Raw genomic sequence first — 20,334 nt, forward strand, 5'->3', positions numbered from 1 at the left:
GGGAGTTTTCTTCTGCCTCTGCTACCCCTGAGACAGTAAGACCAACCCCTCCACTTCCTCTTCCTCCTCAGCCTCAAGACAATGAGAATGGAGACCTTTATGACGATCCACTTCTACTTAATAAATAGTAAATATATTTTCTCTTCCTTATTATTTTCTTAACATTTTTTCTCTAGCTTATTTTATTGTAAGAATACAATGTATAATACATATACAAAATTTGTGTTAATTGACTGTTTATGTTATTAGTAAGGCTTTTGGTCAATAGTAGGCTATTAGCATTTAAGTTCTTAGAAAGTCAAAAGTAAGTTAGACACAAATTTTCAACTGCACAGGAGGTTGCTGGCCCTAACCCCTGCATTGTTCACAGGTCAACGGCATGATTAAAGTGCTGAAAGACAAAAAAAAAAAAACTTGAAAATAATTTTCAAAACTAAAATAGACATACAGATTTTCTTTAGGCAAACAAAAAATGAGACAATTCAATGCCAACACACCTGTACTGCAAGATACATTAAAAGAAGTACTTTAGGCAGAAGGAATGTAACACCAGACAAAAAGATGAATCTCCAAAAAGAAACGAAGAATGCCAGAAATGGCATAAATGAAAGTCAATATGAAATTAATTTAAAATTTTTAATTGCTGTAAAAGAAAACAGATTATCTGTAGCAAAAAAATGTAGCAATGTAGTGTTTGTTTATAGCACAGTAAAAGTGAAATGCATAACAATAATGGGATGGAAGTATTGGAGATATACTGTTTTAAGGTCCTTCTATTTCATGTGAAGTGGTATAATTGAAGGTTAGACTCTGATTATTAAAGATGTATACAGTAAACAGTAAGGTAACCATTAAAATAATTAAGAGACATAAATTACAAGCCAATAACGGAGTAAGGTGTAATTATAAAAAATACTTAGTCCAAAGGCAAAAGAACAAAAAACCCCATAAAATCTAGCAAAATGGTAGATTTTATAAACTATATCAATAATTGCATTAAATATAAATAGTCTTACCCATGAAAAGACAGAGATTGTTAAACTGGATATGAAAGGAAGATCCAACTATATGGTGTCTACAAAAAATTCATTTTAAATATAAAGAAGTTAAAAGTAAAAGAATGGAAAAGATACAACACACTAACACTAATCAACAGAATGCTGGAGTAGTTATATTAATATCAGACAATGTACATTTCAGAGCCAGATATAGTATCAGGAATAAAAACATTCAAAAATGATAAATTGGGCCCTACTCACCAAGAAGACATAGCTATCCTAAATCTTTATGCAATAAACAATAGAGCTTCAAAACACATGAAGCAAAAACTGACAGAAATAAAATAGAAATAGTTCCACATATAACAGTTGGAGGTTGCAATATTCCTCTTTCAGTTATTAAAAAAACAGGCAGACACAACATTACCATGGATAGAGAAGACCTGAAAAACATTAAGAATCATCTTGACAGTTACAGAACACTCCACCCAACAACAGAATACTTATTCTGGGAATCACCAAGATAGAACATATAGTGTGTCACAAACCAAACCTTAAACTTAAAATGACTGAAGTCAGCCGGGCACGGTGCCTCATGCCTGTAATCCCAGCACTTTGGGAGGCCGAGGTGGGCAGATCACCTGAGGTTTGAGACCAGCATGACTAACGTAGAGAAACCCCGTCTCTACTAAAAATGCAAAATTAGCTGGGTGTGGTGGTGCATGCCTGTAATCTCAGCTACGTGGGAAGCTGAGGCAGGAGAATCTCTTGAACCTGGGAGGCGGAGGTTGCAGTGAGCCGAGGTCGCACCACTGCACTCCAGCCTGGGTAACAAAAGCAAAACTCCATCTCAAAAAAAAAACAAAAACCTGAAGTCATAAAATACATATTCTTGACCATAGCTCACAAACATTAACTCAAAATAGATCACAGATCTAAATTTAATGACTAAAACTATACAACTTTTAGAAGAAAATATCAAGGACAATCTTTGTGACCTTGAGTAAGGCAAAGATTTCTCAGATTATGACAACAAAAGTCTGATTCATAAAAGAAAACTGTTTCTCCACCTGTGAAATCAGAAGGCAAAAAAAAAAAAAACTGAAAAAGTGGACTTCATCATGGTTAAAAAAATTTCTTGAAAACTCTTAAGAGAATGACAAGGCAAACAATAGACTAGGAGGTAATATTTGTAAATTATGTGTCTCATAAATGACTTCTATACAAAATACATAAAAAACTCTCAAAATCCAGTAACAAAAAAGATCTTATTTATTTTTTAAAAAAAATAGGTAAAAGATTTAAACTGATACCATCTGTGATACTGTGATATAAGAAATATGCATTTGCTCTTTGTCCTCGGTTTCTGGCACAGAACTCCTGAAACCCTTGTAATTCCTAGGTGACAGGAGCATCCTTTATTACAGTATTTGGTCTCAGTCCCCAGTTATCGACACAAGAGTTACAAGATCCTTGGCATTTCTGGAGTGATAAGTGTTTTTTTGGGTGTTAGTAAGATGAGTGGTGGCTGTGGGCCTCTAAACAGATTCAAGATGAAGGCTTGTCACCAAAAAGACCAAGGCATAATTAGAGAGTTGAAACTTTCATGGCCACTCCTCTCCCTCCAGGGAAGGGGAAGAGGCTGGAGACTGAGTTAGTTAATCACTAATGGCCAATGATTTGGAGAGTTTCTAGGTTGATAAACATGTCCACGGGCCAGGAGGGTGGTGCACCCCAACTCCCTAGGGTTAGAAGCTCCTGCGCTCTGGATCATTCTAGACCTTGCACTTTGTGTATCACTTCATCTGGGTTGTTCATCTGTATTCTTTATATAAAGCCAGTAAATGTTAGTAAAGTGATTCCCTGAATTCTATGAATCAATATACCAAATTACTAAACCTGAGAAGGGGCTTGTGAGTACAGAAACAGTTTTCCTACCACCAGTCAGGGGCTAGAAATGGAGAAGTTAACTATAGGAGCATATAGGGGAATTCTGGGGGTGAGGAGACACTTCCTGATTTCTTGATTGTGGTTTTATATGTTTTGTCAGAACTCTCAGAACTACACACTAAAATGAATTAATTTCACTGCACGTAAATTATAGCTTAATTTTTTTAAGTAAAGAATAAAACCATGTATTTTTAAGAAATTTCAAGCCATCTCCTTTAAGAATAAACTAAGTTTTCTCAAATCTTTCTATCCAATATACATTAACAACCTTTTCTCCATACCAAAAATACACTGATATTGACCTCAGTAAAAATAAAAATGAGTGTATAGCATGGCAAGTTCCAAAATGAATCTTTATTATCTGACTGTAAGCATTCCAAGGGCCTATATTATACCAGGTTGGAGTTAGTCTTTGTATTCTTCAAAGTTTCCACACTTTATTTAGACAATGTAAAGTCTGTTATTTATCAACTCTCCTACTGGGAAGTTGAGAATTAACAGGTGTGGAAGAAAGAATATGACAAACTGCTTAGATTTACATTCCATCGTAGTGCTTTTTTCTAACCTACAATAAGATGCACTATCACACAAGGAAAGTGAAAGAGAGAAATAAAAAGTCAGTAGGAAAGAATGGATAACTGTGTTCATGTATTAAAACTGGCCAGATACTAAACAATAATTCTGACATGTCACAAAAAATAGACTATAATTTCAACTCCAAAATGTCCAGGATTTCCTAGTATTTGTTAAATTTCCTCTCCATAATGCAATAAAAAACTTTAAATACAAAGGTTCTACTTATTCAAAGAAGTAACAAAGAATGATACAATTGAAAATGGAAAACAAGAAAGCTTTCATGATCTTTAACAAAATATCATACTTCATTCAGCAAGTATCCAAATGCTGACCATATACTAATTATTACTTAGGCACTAATTAAGCATTCCTTAAGCACTGCTTAGTAACCAATGCTGAACCGTCAAAAATAATTTCAGTAAAATACTATTTTTAAAGATATAACGGACTTTAAAAAAAGAGATTACATTTACCTCAAAGCCAAGTCTATCCTTCTCCTTCCAAAAACAAAAATGCGTTACTTTCTTATCCCAGAATTCATCTGGCTTTACCACACAAACAAGGGACACCTCAGCTGGAACAACATTCTATAAAATACAGAAAAATAATTACAAATTACACATGTAAAATGAATAATTTACTAAATTTATAAATTACCAGACAGTCAAGATTATGCTACATAAGAGACTTTTGGAGAAGAATTAAAATAATAAAGAAGAAATTCTCTAGACTTCAAAACATACATGGCAATAAAGAAGAACTTGAAAGACAAGGTGATTCAGAAAATACTTCAAATAAAAAATGCAGCATAAATTGTACATGTGAATTACTTTTTGTTTTATTTAATCTCTGTACTAGGAATATGTTTAGCTTAAACTGTAAGAGTTAATTTTTAGTTGGGAAATTATTAAATTTGATTTTTCTACAGTATGAAAAATTTTTTCTAACACAATCATCTTGGAGAATTTCTTCAAAAGATGTAAAATCAATTTTCTCACTAAAATAAGTTTTTTATCAGTCATTATACAATGAGACCAAGATTTTACATGATTATTAACTTGAAGAAGAGGACAAAAAGCTAATCTTTGACGAATACAATTTCACATTTACTTGATATGGTTACTTATACTACCTAATGAACTGAAACGAACATTTATTGAATTAATAAATGTTTCACATATATTTTATCAAGTCCTATAGAGTCTAACTTTAAAATGCATCTTAAATTCAACAAGTTCTACCGCCTGCATTGTTAACAACGCCAAACTATCCAGCTTTCTGAAATATCATCATTACAAGGCTCCTTGCTTGACTTTCTCTTGCACTCTGAATGAAATTCAAATCTCTTACCAAGACCTACAAGGCCCTTCAAGCTCAGGCCCCTGTTGGCCTCTCAGATCTCATCTTACACCTTCCCCTCCTAGCTCACTCCTCCACAACAGTTTGCTGCTCCTGCAATATGAAAAGTCTGTTCCACTTCAGGTCTTTGTCCATGCTATTTCCTCTATCTGGAATGTCCTTTGCCTTATACCTAGGAGTGCTCCCTCAGTTTATTTAAGATTCTATTCAAATATTCCGTCTTCAGAGAGGCCTTCCCTGTCTACCCTACCTAAAGTGGCATCATCTGACTCAGTCTCTTTCACTGCTGTATTTTTCTTCATAGCATTTATCACCATGGGCTGTTACGTTTGCTTAACTGCTTATTGTCTAACTCTTCAAGTAGAATATAAGATAATAAAGATAATAAAACCTTCCCAATGGCAGGTACCTTATCTATCCTGTCACCCCTATATTTCCAGTGTCTATGACAAATGTCTCACATATGTAATAGAACACATGCTATAAATATTTGTTAAATAAATGAATCCTCATTACTAAGTAGATCTCATTCTCTTAATTTTACAGGAGAGTAATTTGAGCTTCAGAGAAACAAAGTCACTTGTCTAAGATAACATAGTTAAAAAGTCATTGAGCTGAATAGAAACCACCTCTGTCTGACTCTAAAGTTCTACTACACTACTTCATATGCTCTGAACCTGGGTTCAATACATTCTTCCCGAAAGGTCCAGATAATAAGTTATTCTAAGCTTTGCAGGCCATAATGTCTCTATTGCTACCACTCGGTTCTGTCAGGATAGTATGAAAGCAGCCACACACAATATATAAATGAATGGGAATGGCTGAACTCCAATAAAACTTTATAAATTCAAGGGCCCAACCTCTGTTCTAGACCATAAATTGCAGCACTGAATAATTATAATAATAATTACTATTATTACTATTCAGGGAAAAATGGAAAACCTTTGGAGGTAAACATGCACACATCATAAATCTAGCATCCTCTGCAACAACTGCATTGTGACTAAGGTAAGTAAAATAAATTCAATGGTATCAAAACTTTTACCAGAGGGGCTGGAAAATTTAAGATAAAATTGAGCTTTATTCATATATTGCCTTGTGGAAGATTATTATTTCAAAATCATTGAATATGAAAGGTGTGAGAAAGAAGAGAAACCACACCCCTCATTTTAGAGAATACCAGTTATAGGCACTGTGGGGTCCCAAACAGCTGGTCCCAGTACCTTCGGAGATGAAAGCAATGAATGACTTCATATGTAGAAACTGTTTGACTAGAAGTAAAAAGGCCATTGCAACTTCTGAAAATGTTAACTATTAATAAATCCAAAAGTTGTTAAAATACCTATCAGAAAAGAAATCGCAAGAGGGGATTAAATCATCCATTGATTGTTCTTCAAAACTGCCACTGATCAAAGTCCAGTTCAAACAGCAAGTCCCAAACAGCTCATCTGTGACACAGTTGAAATGACAGGATGAAAGGAAGAACACAAGGTCATAATTAATGGATTTCTTACCTAATAGTTATTTTAACAACTTTCACAGAGAAGAGTTAATTCTCAAGGTTTGAAAAAGTGCTGGAAGCACTTTTTTTCCAAAGAAAAAGTTATTTTAGGACACCAATTTGTGCTCCCTTAAAAACTGATCCTGCGGAGGCTATGTCCTTTCTAACCCAAAGAGTGATTCTAGCCTGTAATCTCAGCGATTTGGGAGGCTGAAGCAGAAGGATCACCTGAGCTCAAGAGTTTGAGACCAGCTGGAGCAATATAGTCTCTACAAAATAAAAAAAGTAGCCAGGTGTGGTGGCGCTCGCCTCCAGTCCCAACTACTCAGGTGGCTGAGGCAGGAGGACTGCCTGAGCCCAGGAGCTGGAGGCTTCAGTAAGCCATGCAACTGCACTGCAGGCTGAGTGACAAAGTGAGTCCCTGATTTAAAAAAAAAAAAAAAAAGGTGGGATGGGGGGATTCTCATGATGAAAAGTTTAAGCCAAACATTTAAGAAGAATGAGGCAATGGGTAGAAAATTCAGAGACCACCTCAGCAGATACATGCCACTGGTAAATACACATTTTAAAATGGATAAAGTCAAGGCCTGGGGCTTACTTAGACTATACTAAGTTCCAATTTTAAGTTATTTAAAATCCTTGAACCTCGTTGACCTCTGTAAGGTTGTGAGGCCAAAATTAAATGAGATAAATTTATATAGCAAGCTTAGCACAGTACCAAAAACATAATAAGCACTAAAACTAGAACTAAAACCTAAAATTACCACTTTGTTCCTATCCCTTGAATCCCTTTCTCCCAATTAACCTAAATAAATGATAAAACGTTAAAAACCATTCTCCTTAGTTATCATTTAAATTTTAAAATTATATGCCTTTCCACAGAACCCTAAAGTAGCTACCTTATTTGTTGAATTCATTTAAAATTCTTGATCTTTCTTTCAATATCACTGATATCCACTTAAGTGAATGTTTATGATTCCATGTTACTACCAACTTATGTTTCCCCTAGACTGGCCTGCCATCAACTACTCTCATTGTATTTGCTTCATTATGAGCTACATGTAAGTCAGAGTACCTGTGAGGAAGGCCCTCTTTACTTTCATTTAAATTGGATAATTAAAATTTTACCTCTCTAGAAGCCCTTCTACAGAAGGCCAAGTGCATGAGAGCAATCTGCCCTCCGCATCACTCAAATGTTTTCCTTTTCCTTTTCAAATCATATCTTCAATACCCTTAAAATAAATCAACAAATGTCTACTGGGTGCCTACTACATGCCAGGGGATCACATAAACATTCTGTGTGGAACACGAGGAAACATAAAACACAAGGCTGGCATCAGATCTCAAAAAGTTTGTAATCGTAGATGTTTATTAAATGTTAATTTGTGAGGGGCTGAAATTCCTGAGGACACAGCTGTTAAGTTTCTTCTGGGCTACAAAGAAATAATAACATCATCGTGAATCCTGATGCTTTATGTAGGAAATAGGGGACCAGAAGAGAAAGACATGCCAGAATCACCAGAAGTTTCTTCGAACTACACTTAACCAATCCTACCACCCACCTATAGTTTCAGAATGGGGTGCAAGAGGGAGAATGATACAGACATCAGAGCATGCAAAAGCTCCCAGGTGAGTCTCATCATTTCAATGCTCACACATTTAAAATCACTGGCCTCCTTTCTTAAATTACTTAAACATGACATATTATTTTCATTTACAAACCTATTAGAATAGAGGTGAGATATACTTAACTGCTTAAATTCAAACCTAAGGAGGTGAATTTGAACAATCCAATAGTGATAAGTGCATTTTCACAACTCAGTCACTGCTAGGAAGCCAGGCACAGTCCAATAAATTAAATGCATTTGCCATTTTCACCAAGATCTGTTGCTGTAAAATAACCATTTCCTGATAGACAAAACCAAAATTACCTGTAGCATTACGACTACTGTTTTCACCACATTCCACTGTGATTTTCTGCCATCCACAATCACAGTAAATCCTCTAGCCTTACACTTCTCACTGAAACAAAATAAAATTACAAAGCATTAAAACAAGCTCCAGATTTCGTTCTTCATAATTCTAAATAAAGAAGGTTTAAAACTTAATCGCATATGGAGTAGAATTAATCTCACTTGGTTTAGTTTACATTGTCAATAAATAAAATTCTTGAGAGTATCCTTTCATTTTCTCAAGCAATTTATTTTTCTCATTTTAGGAAATGTTCACAATTTACAAACTAATGTGGCAAGAAAATTATTCTAAAAGCATAAAAGTCAATGTCTTAAAAAGTAAAGAAATCAAAGCAACATTCAAACAGTCTTACTAGTCTCTCAATTTCTTCGTCTGTAAAATGGGATCACAGTGAAGTAAGTTACTTATTGCCAAATGTGTTATATATTTCTTGTCTCACCTTCCTGCCAGAAGTATAAGATTTGTGAAGTGATAGTTCAAAACAGATAGAAAATAAAGTAAGTTATTAATAAACCACAATAATGGGCTTCTTAGCGTTCCTTTGGAGAAATTTAATGAGATGAGGTAGAACTTGCTGATTCAAAAGCTTGGACAGACCATGTCTAACCCACTTATGCTCTCACTTTTGCATTCTCAGTCACAGGACCAGTAAAATATTATCTTCAGTGTTGGATTCCTGTATTGCATTGAGTGATTTAAGTATTAACTAAACACTTCCCAGAAGTCTAACCTAGTAAAACGCAACAACTTCTGGAGGGAAAAACTCCATTCTAAAGGCCAAAACTACATACCTATCATTATCATTATTATTATTGTGTTTACTTATCAACTTAATGTAAGGATCTCAATTGCTCTCCTTCCAATACAGTAAATGGAACTACAGCTTTGCTTATCAGAGCAAGATTTTGGTAGTGAAACCTGTCCCCATCCAAACTGTTCCCAGTTACATACATTATAGGGAAAAATAAACAGACCTTTTCCTGGGATTTAAATCCACCAACAGTTCAGGGGACTTTACTAGTCCTCCTCTTCTCCCTCCAAGCATGCACACTAGTTCCAAGAAGGCTCTTGGAGAAGTCATGCCCTGTTCTACCAACAAACAGTAAGACCACAAGAAATGAGGATGATATTGCTAAAAGTTTAGAGTGGGAGGGAACAGGCAAGGACTAAAGCTGAGCTTCCAAAGTAAACAAAAGAGTATTCAAGAGGTAAGGCAAACTGATGCATATGTTCACACAAAAACCTGCATGTAAATATTCATAGCAGAATAATTCATGATAGCTGAAGAGTAGAAACAATCCAAATGTCCACCAACTAATGAAGAGAAAAACAAAACACAGTATAACCAAACAATGAGACATTATTCAGCCATAAAAAAAGAATGAAGTACTGACAGATGCTAAAACATGGCTAAACCTTGAAAACATTATGCTAAGTAAAACACACCAGACACAAAAGGACACACATTGAATGATTCCTTTTATATGAAAGGTCCAGAATAGGCAAATCTAGAGACAGAAAGCAGATTAGTGGTTGACAAGGGTTAGGAGGGAAGAATGGAGAGTGAGTGCCAATGGGAACAAAGTTTATTTTGGGCTGATAAAAATGTTCTGAAATTAGATAGAATAATGGATGCACAACCTGTGAATATACTAAAAATCACCGAATTGTCTACTTTAAAAAGATGACTTTTGTGACATGTGAATTATATCTCAATAAAACAAAAGTACTCTATTTTTGGATGTGCATCACAAGATAAAGGATCCACTAAATATTCCTTGGAAAAAACTAAAGGTAAGGCCAGTACAGTGATCACTTGTGGGTTAGCAAAAGAAAATAAAAGACTTGCAGAGGGGGCTAGGCGTGGTGCCTCATGTCTCTAATCCCAGCACTTTGGGAGACTAGAGCAAGAGGATGGCTTGAGCCAAGGAGTTTGAGGCCAGCACGGGAGACCAGCAAGACTCCATCTCTATTTAAAAAAAAAAATAAAAGACTTGGGGAGAGAAGCAAACCTGACACACAATGACTATCTGTGGGCTCAAGTAATGAGGGGACTCCTGGAGTTCTCCACCAACAAAACATCTAAGAAGACCACCATGACACAGGAGAGGATACAAGCCAAAGAGTGATCAGCTAGGCACGGTAGCTGGCTGTTGAGCGGCCTGGAGTAGAGGCAACAATGCAGGGATTCTACCAATGCCTTTTTCAGGAAGGAGAGCTAAGACACAGCAGTCCAGGAGAGGGCCTTCCCACCAACAGAAATGTGCCATGTGCCATTCTCATAATGTGATACTTTCTCAACACTGGCTTCTGTATCCCTGAGATGCAGGTTACACAACCGTTTTGTTAAATACATTTTATACAAGCAATACATTTATATTTCAAAGCACATTATAAATTAATCTGTACATTAAGACTAAGAAAGTAATGAAGCTTGCAAATACCATCTGTAGTGATCTTAAAGGAATAAAATACTCTAAATTTATCTTTCAGAGTACTTAGAAACACGCTTAACTCTGTCACATTCTCACATTTTACTAAGATGGATAATGAAAATACACAGAATCCAAAGATAACTATTTCAAAATTGCCAGACCAAGTGGTCTTTCAGGTACTTGAAAGGAAATAGTTTTGTTTTTTGCTTCATCCCTGTAAGTGGAATGATGGCTTAAACTGCTTTTAACAACATATTTAATTTAGAAGCATGTTACACCCTTTATAAAGGGCCTGTTGTAGGACCTAAAGTGTCATTAATAAAAAATTCCTATAGCCACTGTTAGCATGTTTATAACTATACTTTAAGAACAGTAATAGAAAAAAAAAAATCTAAGACTCAGCCTCCTAGTTCCTAGTCCAGTTGAGCCTTTCAAGTGTGACATAGCTGAGTTAAAACAGCTATGTAAAGGTGAAACTGTCTAAACAGTCCACTCACTTTTGACACAGAAGACAATGTTAGTGGATTTCCTGGGGCCAACATCCTGCAGATCTTCACTCATTTCTTTGATTACAACTAAAGGCTCCTTCTCTTCCACTCATACAGCTCTGCTGGTACTTACATAATGGCACTAATTTCACTTATGCTTTTATTATAATTACTTGTTTACAATTCATCTTCATTAGATAATATGCTTCCAGAAAGCAAGAATGTTATCTTACAAATGTCCTGGCAGCTTCTAGCACCGTGCTTTAAATATGGAGTGCCTTTAATAACGTTAGATGACACACATCACATCACTCCTCAGACACGACAATAGCTTTCCATCTCATTCAGAATGGAAGCCATTGCCTACATGGTCTTCCATGACCTGACTCCTGACTCTCTTCTGATCCCCCTCCCAGCACTGTGCTCCTCTCTCAAACTGTTCCAGCCACGCTAGCCTCCTTGATGTTCCCAGAACATGTTAAACCTGCTCCTGCCTCAGGGCCTTTGCACTTCCTGCTCACTCTGTCTTCAATGCTCGTTGATCAGATTCTGTAGGGTCTGCCTCTCCTTTCAATCATCTCTGGTAAAATATCTTCTTATTTTGTAAAGTATCACCACTCTACCACTCTGACTCTTTTCATGCTTTGTTTTCATAGCACTCATGAATATCCAAAATACTGTACACTTAGTATCTGAAACACAAAACAAACTTAGGGCCAACCTGTGTAGAAAAGAGTCAAGAAATGCTTCCATTCTCAACTGTGCTAGGTTACCCACTTAAAATAGCTATATATCACACTTTGTCCCTGTGTTCATTAAAAATAAGCACAAAGTATAAGAAATTGAGTAATTTCTTTTTATTTTTGCAAGAATTTTGAAAAGCTATTATTATATTCAAAATGTTAAGATAGTCATTGCATGAAAAAAACAACTTTGGACATCTCCTATTAGGAAGAGGCTACCTTAGCTAGCTACACTGCTGGAGATGTTGGCAGATGTTCACAGCTGGAAGGAGTTAAACATTAACAGCTGGAAGCTGGGAGACAAAAGCAGGTCACAAAAGAATGTAGATACACCAGAAATGAAAAAACCTTTCTAGATACATGCTGGGCCTGATCTGCTAGGGTAAACTTAAAAACATTCCTAGGACAAAAAGAGGGGTGAAACATGGGAGATAACGTGATAAAAACAAAGTACACTATTAGTTTTAGATTTTCCAAGTGGTGGACATATGGGTGTCACCGTATAATTCCTTCAACTTTCCTGCATATATGAACATTTTAATAAAATGTTGGGGGGTTACGTTTTAAAAGCACTCCTGAGTGGTGGAAATTCTGAATGAAAAACATTAGTTTTAAGATCACACATCTAGTTAACTGCTCTCTAGCATTGCAATGGAGAGATCAAAAACATCTTAGCTCTCTAAGGAAATGGCAAGTACGGATAAAAAGCTGACAGCCATGTTTGTTAATCCCAAAATTATGGGAGGCTGATCCAAGAAAGCAGAAGGATAGAGTTTTCATGAATATTTGAGAAGGCCAAACTTTAGCAAAACAATCATAAGAAATAAAGTATCCAGGTATCTATTTTGCCTTGCTAGAATGAGTTCTTTCATCTTGCTTCAACTTACACCTTCTCTGCTAGTTGGCAGGTACGTGTAGATATGCAGAAACTGATTCATCATTTACACTGGAGGAACATCATATGCACATTTACATGAGAAAGAGAAAGAAAAAATTTAAATAGTATAGGCTATTTTGCCTTCCACTGTACTTCCTGCTTATCCACGCCAGAGTGAACATGAGCCCAGAGATGTGAATGAATCTGCTGGTCCTTTAGCCTCCCTCAGTTACCCAGTGCCTCGGACAGGGTGAGCATCCTGTTGAACTGAATGTGATTCCAGTATACACAAACATGCATTTTCTTAAAACAAACCTAATCACAAGCCAACTATGTCTTCTGGAATTCAGTATGAATAACTTGCTCCAATGCTGAAGGAAAACCTAACATGTTCATGGAAAGATAATACAGTGTCTGATCCACCCTCAGGCATTTTTCAAGAGTAACTTTGACAATTAGGAGTTTTTGCTTTTCATTTGAACCTCAGAACTGGACTTCACATGAGATGCAACTACACTGAATTCTACTCATTTGAAGTACAAAAAGGCTCTAAATTGGTGTCAGGAATCGTGGACTCTCATCCCAGCTGTGCGACTCACTAGGTGTGAGATCTTGGGCAAGTAACCATAACCTCAGAGTTTCAATTTCCTCAACTACAAAATAAGGCACTTGGCTCAGATGGCACTTGACATATTTAACCTTCTATGAATCCATCTATGAATATTTTTTTCATAATTTGTAAGCTATAAGTCTGGCAACCATGGTTACCTAAAAAGCAGTTTGTTATCTAATGATGAACAAGTTAGCAATCCACAGCTTGGGGGATTAGCAAGATTACTGCTAATGCAATTAGCTAATGCTAATACTAATGCACTGACTACAGGTTCTCATCATTTTCACCCCCAGAAACTGAAAAAATTGAAAATTTTCACATGAAGACCGCTGTTTCCACAATATTAAAAAAAAAAACAGCAACAGAATCATTAAATTATAGAACACTATTGGATGCAGGTGCGATTAAAATCAGTTGTTTAACCCCATACTCTGCAAGGTGGTTTAAATGGAAAAAAGCTATTGCGTCAATAAAATGCAAATACAGGAAAAACATACAAAGAATTGTTTACTCTGATGAAAATGTTTAAAATTCACTAGCTAGAACTTAAGAGCAGTATATGAGATAGTCGTGTTCCTTTTTCTACCTCTACATTGTACACACACAAACACACACACACACACAGAAACCTGCCCTCATTTACATGCTTAATTGTAGTGGTTTACAAATCTGGTTGCACATTAGAAATACACAGGAAGCTTAAAAGACTTTTTAAAAATTCTGATAAGCAGGCTTCCCAAGAACAATTGGATCAGAATCTCTGGAAGTGAACCCCCCCATCATTAGAATTTTGAAAAAAATCTCCAGATGACTAATACGCAGTCACAGTTGTGCCTCAGTCCCAATTATGGGAGAAGCAGATGCGGAGGAAGCTTTATTTTTTTTGTTGAAGTCATGGGTAGACTAGGACCAATAAAGAGGGTTAAGTTGGGTCTTCACTGAAGAAATGTGAAAATTAAAGGCCCTTTAGATTAAAATATAAACAAACATTTTTGACATTTTTAAAAATATAAATATTTATAAACTCCTAATAGCCTTCACTCACTTAATACATTAAAACCTGCAGACGTATTTATATCAATATGGTGAAATACCTTACCTAAATAAAAGATGTTTTCTACTGATTGAATTCTCCAATTTTCCTAAAGTTATATGATATAGATGCTTAGTTACTGTGTTCCTTAAAAGTCGACAATACATACATTTTGGAAATCTGTATATCCTTAAATTCATCAAGAGCATAAAATAAGCATTTTATCTACAATGATGTTATAAGTCATTGATTTTAGTATCTATAATTATAATTTCACTGCGAATAAAAGCAGATAAGATAGCAAAGTATACTTCAACAATAGAAAGAATCATTAGTAACTGAATGAAAACATACTGAGATTTAAGAAAAGACACCTTTAGAGTCACCTTGGAATGCTGAGTAGGTAGTCTAGGGTGACACTCAGCTCATCCATATTTGTCTGTTCCAGGCATAATGGAATTGTCAAAATGAGGCCACTCCGTCTGTCCTTTCCTCCTATTAAAAAAGAGATTTAAATTTAACATGTAATACATATTAAGGCATAATCTGAATAATATACATTTGAATCCAATCTTACTAAAATAATGATAAGTTTAAGATATAATTTGGAAAATATCTAATGGCTACTTATAGATTGTAAATTTTTATGATAGTATAGAAGAATTACAGAAAATTTAGAAAAAAGGAAAAAAATTCACCCATGAAATCTTCACCCAAACATAGCAAATATCACTTTATTTAAATTTCTTCCATTTACTGTGCTTAATGTAATCAATTCATCAAACACCTCTCATGTGCCCAGCACAGTAAGTATTTGCAAGTAAAATAAAATAAATTTCCAATCAACCTAGGAAGAAAATATTTAGGAGATAAGAAATATGATAGTTTGTTATGTTCTATAAGATATATAAAATTATAAAAAGGGATTTAGAAAATGATTAAGAGCTGCAGTAAATGTGAAAAGTTTCACTGAAAAGTTGAGACTTGAGAAAAACAGAGTTGGGGGTATTGGCGTGTCTGTAGTCTCAAGTCCCAGCTACTCAGGAGGCCGAGGGTGAGAGTATCACTTGAATCCAGGAGTCCAGTACTGGCCGGGGCAACATAGCAAGATTGCATGGAAAGAAAGAAAAGAAAAGAAAGAAGAGAGAGAGAGAGAAAGAGAGAGAGGAAGAGAGACAGAGAGGAAGGAAGGAAGGGAGGAAACGAGGAAGGGAGGTAGGGAGGGAGGGAGGGAAAGGAAAACAGGTAGAATTTGTAAACCAAGTCAAAAGAGTATTCTGTGATGAGGAATGATCTGAGTTAACTCACAAAGGTCAGACAGGCATATACTGTTCATAAGACAATAAAGATAAAACCCTGCCCAGCTGAGAAGGGTGCATGGGAACTGGATATTGAAGTCTGAAATCCAGGTAGTAGAATACAGTTACATTCCATGTACGTTCAAGTCCCTTTCAGTGTGCCAAAAGTATAATGTAACTTTTAAATACTTTTATACCCACATCATGTCTTTGGAAGTTTCCTACATGTTTGAATTTCATACTGAAGCTCATCTTCTGACCAAACTGACATTTGAGGTAATTTTAGAAGCTTAAAAAGCAGCAAATACTGAAAGAAACGATTCCACATGATCGCTAGACATCTATCACTAAAAACTGAAAGGTGTGAAGAAAAAGACTCATATTAGCGACACAAATGCAATTCATAACATATGAACCATAAATGAACCTCTGTCCTCCATTAGGTCAACCATTACTGCCATCCAACCACTTTGTTTAATGTCAACAAATAATCATCTAAGGTGATTCAACTTAGTAATCAATCAATACGACTTCAATTGCCTATTTTGTGTTCAGAATATGTGTCATTTTTCAAAACAAAAATGGATTAACACAAGTGGTTTTCAAACTGCATCCCCTGAATGACTCTGTTAGTTTGAAAAAATTTTCTCTATTACTAAAAAAGTTTGAAAATTACTGGCTTAAATCATCAATGGTCAAGAGAGGGCGTTAATAGGAACAGGCTAAGAAGTCTTTCATTTACTCCTCAAAATTGCTAAGCTGTATCCACGCATTAAGCCAAGCCCCAAAAAAGGCTCACACCTGGACTATGGCACTCTGACTCACTGTAGAATTGTCTTTAGAAGACAAATTTAACATTCAGGGCTATATTTAAATCCATTCCCTCAGCTTTCATTCAGGGACAATAAAATAATCACCAGTGTAAAAGTATCAGAGGAGTGAAAGCCAACAGGAAAAAGACTTTCAAGATAGTTATGGTCAAAAGCATCAAATGCTACACAGAGACAAGCATCACAAGATGCAAAAATGTCATGGTAAAGATTATAAGAGAATAATAATGTCTACTATTGAAAAGAGTGTGAGAACACAGGCATTTTCACACACCATTGGAAAAAATAGAAATTGAAACAATCAGAGGGCAATCTGACAAAACCTAACACAAATATAAATGCGTATTATCCTTATACCACTTCTACTTATAAAAATGCATACTGCTGAACTTGTACAAAATAGACAAAGCTTTCCAGGTATAGAAGAGAAAAAAATGCACAAACCTATGAATAAGAATATTTACAAAATCATCATTCATATCAGAGTATAATACATAATATAGCATATATTAATATTATATATTGTATTAATATAGTATAGTATTATAAACTCAATATATATTACATATTGTATATATAGTATATATAATGTATATAATATAGTATATTGTATATTGTATAATAGTAATATATAGTATATAATATACTATATATTACTTATCATATATACAATATATATTATATTGTATATTGTATATTATATATCGTATATATGCAATATATATGTATATATGTTATATACGTATATAATATTCAATATACAATATAGTATTATACATATATTACTATTATACAATATATAATATAGCATATACAATATATAATATAGCATATACAATATAGTATATTATATAATATATAATATAGCATATACAATATAGTATATTATATATAATATATAATATAGCATATACAATATAGTATGTTATATACAATATATAACAGCATATACAATATAGTATGTTATACACAATATATAATATAGCATATACAATATAGTATATTATACACAATATATAATATAGCATATACAATATAGTATATTATATACAATATATAATACAGCATATACAATATAGTATATTACATACAGTATATAATATAGCATATACAATATAGTATATTATATACAATATATAATATAATACATACTAGGAAAATGTCAATTATACAGAGACATAACATACTTTGAAAAAAGGACATTAGTATTATCAAGGCAATTAGGACACGACATAAAAAAGAATAACACAGAGAAAGCAAGATAATGCAGTCCAAATAACTCTGAGTTGGCAGAGCTACAGTATCTATACTAAATCATGTAGAGATTTACTCAATGATCTAAACTCCAGAAGATCACTACACCCAATGTACCATACATACATGCTGCCACTCATAGCTTCCCCTTGACTCATCTTAGCTGATACACACTTCAAGTTGGTAACTGAAGATAAATTCAAGTGTATATAAACAGTTTTGAACAGCAAAGAGTGAAAACAGAATAATGGATATTAACTCCTCCAGTGTACTGAAACTTTCTCAGAGGAAGATGGAAGAAAAAAGCTAGAAGACAGTTATCATAAAAACTAATTATTCTGTATTTCAGAAACAATTATTTGGATGCCAGTCAATTATTATTACATTTTCATATCAGAAGTGAGACATCATGACATCTACCTTGTAGAGGTCATTTTAATGAAATTACAGAACTGAATAAGTATCAGAAGACTGTACTTTCAGGGAATTTTGTTTTTTTTTTTTTGAGACAGAGTCTTGCTCTGTCGCCCAGGGTGGAGTGCAGTGGCGCGATCTTGGCTCACTGCAAGCTCTGCCTCCCAGGTTCACGCCATTCAGGGATTATTTTTACAGTTCATTCCTAGAGAGCTTTCTCCGAATGTGTAGAGCATCAAAAATCTTAAAGGAGGCTAGAGAAGAGTCAGATCACACACAATGGGAACCCTGTCAGGCTAACAGTGGACTTCCCAGGAGAAACATTATAAGCCAAAAGAGACTGGAGGCTTATTTTCAGCATTCTTAAAGAAAAAGATTTCCAACCAAGAATTTCACATCCCACCAAACTAAGCTTTATAAGTGAAGGAGAAATAAAATCTTTTCCATACAAGTAATTCCTAAGGGAATTCATTACCACTAGACCAAAGAGATCCTTAAGGGAGTTCTAAATATGGTAACAAAAGAACACCTGCTACTACAAAAATACATTTAATTACATAGCCCACAGACCCTATAAAGCAACTACGCAATTGAGACTACAAAGCAACCAGGTAACAACTTCAAAATAGGATTATAACCTCACATATCAATATTAGCCTTGAATGTAAAAGGTCTAACACCCCACTTAAAAGACACCAAATGGCAAGATGGATCCAAAAAAAAGATTTGGCCAAGCACAGTAGCTCATGCCTATAATCTCAGCAATTTGGGAGACTGAGGTAGAAGGATCACTTGAGCCCAGGAGTTTGAAACTAGCCTGGGCAATATATAAGGACACCTGTCTCAACAAAAAAATTAAAAATGAGAAAATTAGCTGGGCATGATGGCACATGCCTGTGGTCCCAGCTAGTCGAAAGGCTGAGGTGGGAGGACTGCTTGGGCCCAGGAGGTCAAGGCTACAGTGAGCTATGATCGCACCACTGCACTCCAGCCTGGGTGGCAGAACGAGATCCTGTCTCAAACAAACAAACAAAAAACAAGACCCATCCATCTTCTGTCTTCAAGAGACCCATCTCACATGTAATGACAATGACAGGTTCAAAGAAAAGGGTTGGGGAAAGACCTATTACACATATACAAAACAAAAAAAGAGCAGGGATCACTATTCTTATATCAGAAAAAACAGACTTTAAACCAACAATAATAAAATAGGACAAAGAAGAGCATTACATAATAATAAAGGGTTCAATTCAACATGAATACTTAATCATTCTAAATATATACACATGCACCCAACATTGAAGTACCCAGATTCATAAAAAAAAGTAATTCTGGACCTACAAGATGAATTAGACAGCCACACAATAATAGTAGGGGATTTCAACACTCCACCGATAGACAGATCATCGGGGAGAAAACAAACATATTCTGAACTTAAATTTGACACTTGACCAACTGGACCTAATAGACATCTACAGAACAGTCTACCCATCAACCACAGAATATACATTCTTCTCATCTGCATATGAAACATACTCTAAGACCAACCACAGGCCCAGCCATAATGCAAGTCTCGATAAATAAAAAAACTCGAAATCATACCAACCATACTCTCAGATCACAGTGTAATAGAAATAGAAATCAATACCAAGAAGATCTCTCAAAACCACACAATTACATGAAAATTAAACAGCTTGCATTTGAATGAATGTTGTGTAAACAAAATTAAGGTAGAAATCAAAAAATTGTTTTGAGATAAATGAAAACAGTGATACAATGTATCAAAATCCCTGGGATGCAGCAAAAACAGTGTTAAGAAGAAGGTTTATAGCACTAAATGACTACATCAAGAAGTTACAAAGATCTCAAATTAACAATGTAACGTCACACCTACAGGAACTAGATAAACAAGAACAAACAAACTCCAAAGCTAACAGGAAAAAAAGAAATAACTGAAACCGAGCAGAAGTGAATGAAATTGAGACCCCAAA

At 35.0% G+C, this 20,334-nt stretch overlaps 1 protein-coding gene across 2 annotated transcripts in view; it reads right to left on the reverse strand.

Moving 5' to 3' along the window:
* Positions 1-20,334, reverse strand: part of SESTD1 (SEC14 and spectrin domain containing 1) — a 156,596-nt gene that overhangs the window by 59,186 nt on the left and 77,076 nt on the right. For both annotated transcript variants that reach the window (XM_004032876.5, XM_055380323.2), the window contains exons 3-5: positions 14,934-15,042; positions 8,316-8,406; positions 3,998-4,111 (exon numbers count right to left, since the gene is read on the reverse strand). In XM_004032876.5, the coding sequence (XP_004032924.2) occupies positions 3,998-4,111; positions 8,316-8,406; positions 14,934-15,042 (314 nt within the window). The remainder of the gene's footprint in view (positions 1-3,997; positions 4,112-8,315; positions 8,407-14,933; positions 15,043-20,334) is intronic.

The sequence above is a fragment of the Gorilla gorilla genome, chromosome 11 (assembly GCF_029281585.2).
Source record: "Gorilla gorilla gorilla isolate KB3781 chromosome 11, NHGRI_mGorGor1-v2.1_pri, whole genome shotgun sequence".
Taxonomy (NCBI): domain Eukaryota; kingdom Metazoa; phylum Chordata; class Mammalia; order Primates; family Hominidae; genus Gorilla; species Gorilla gorilla.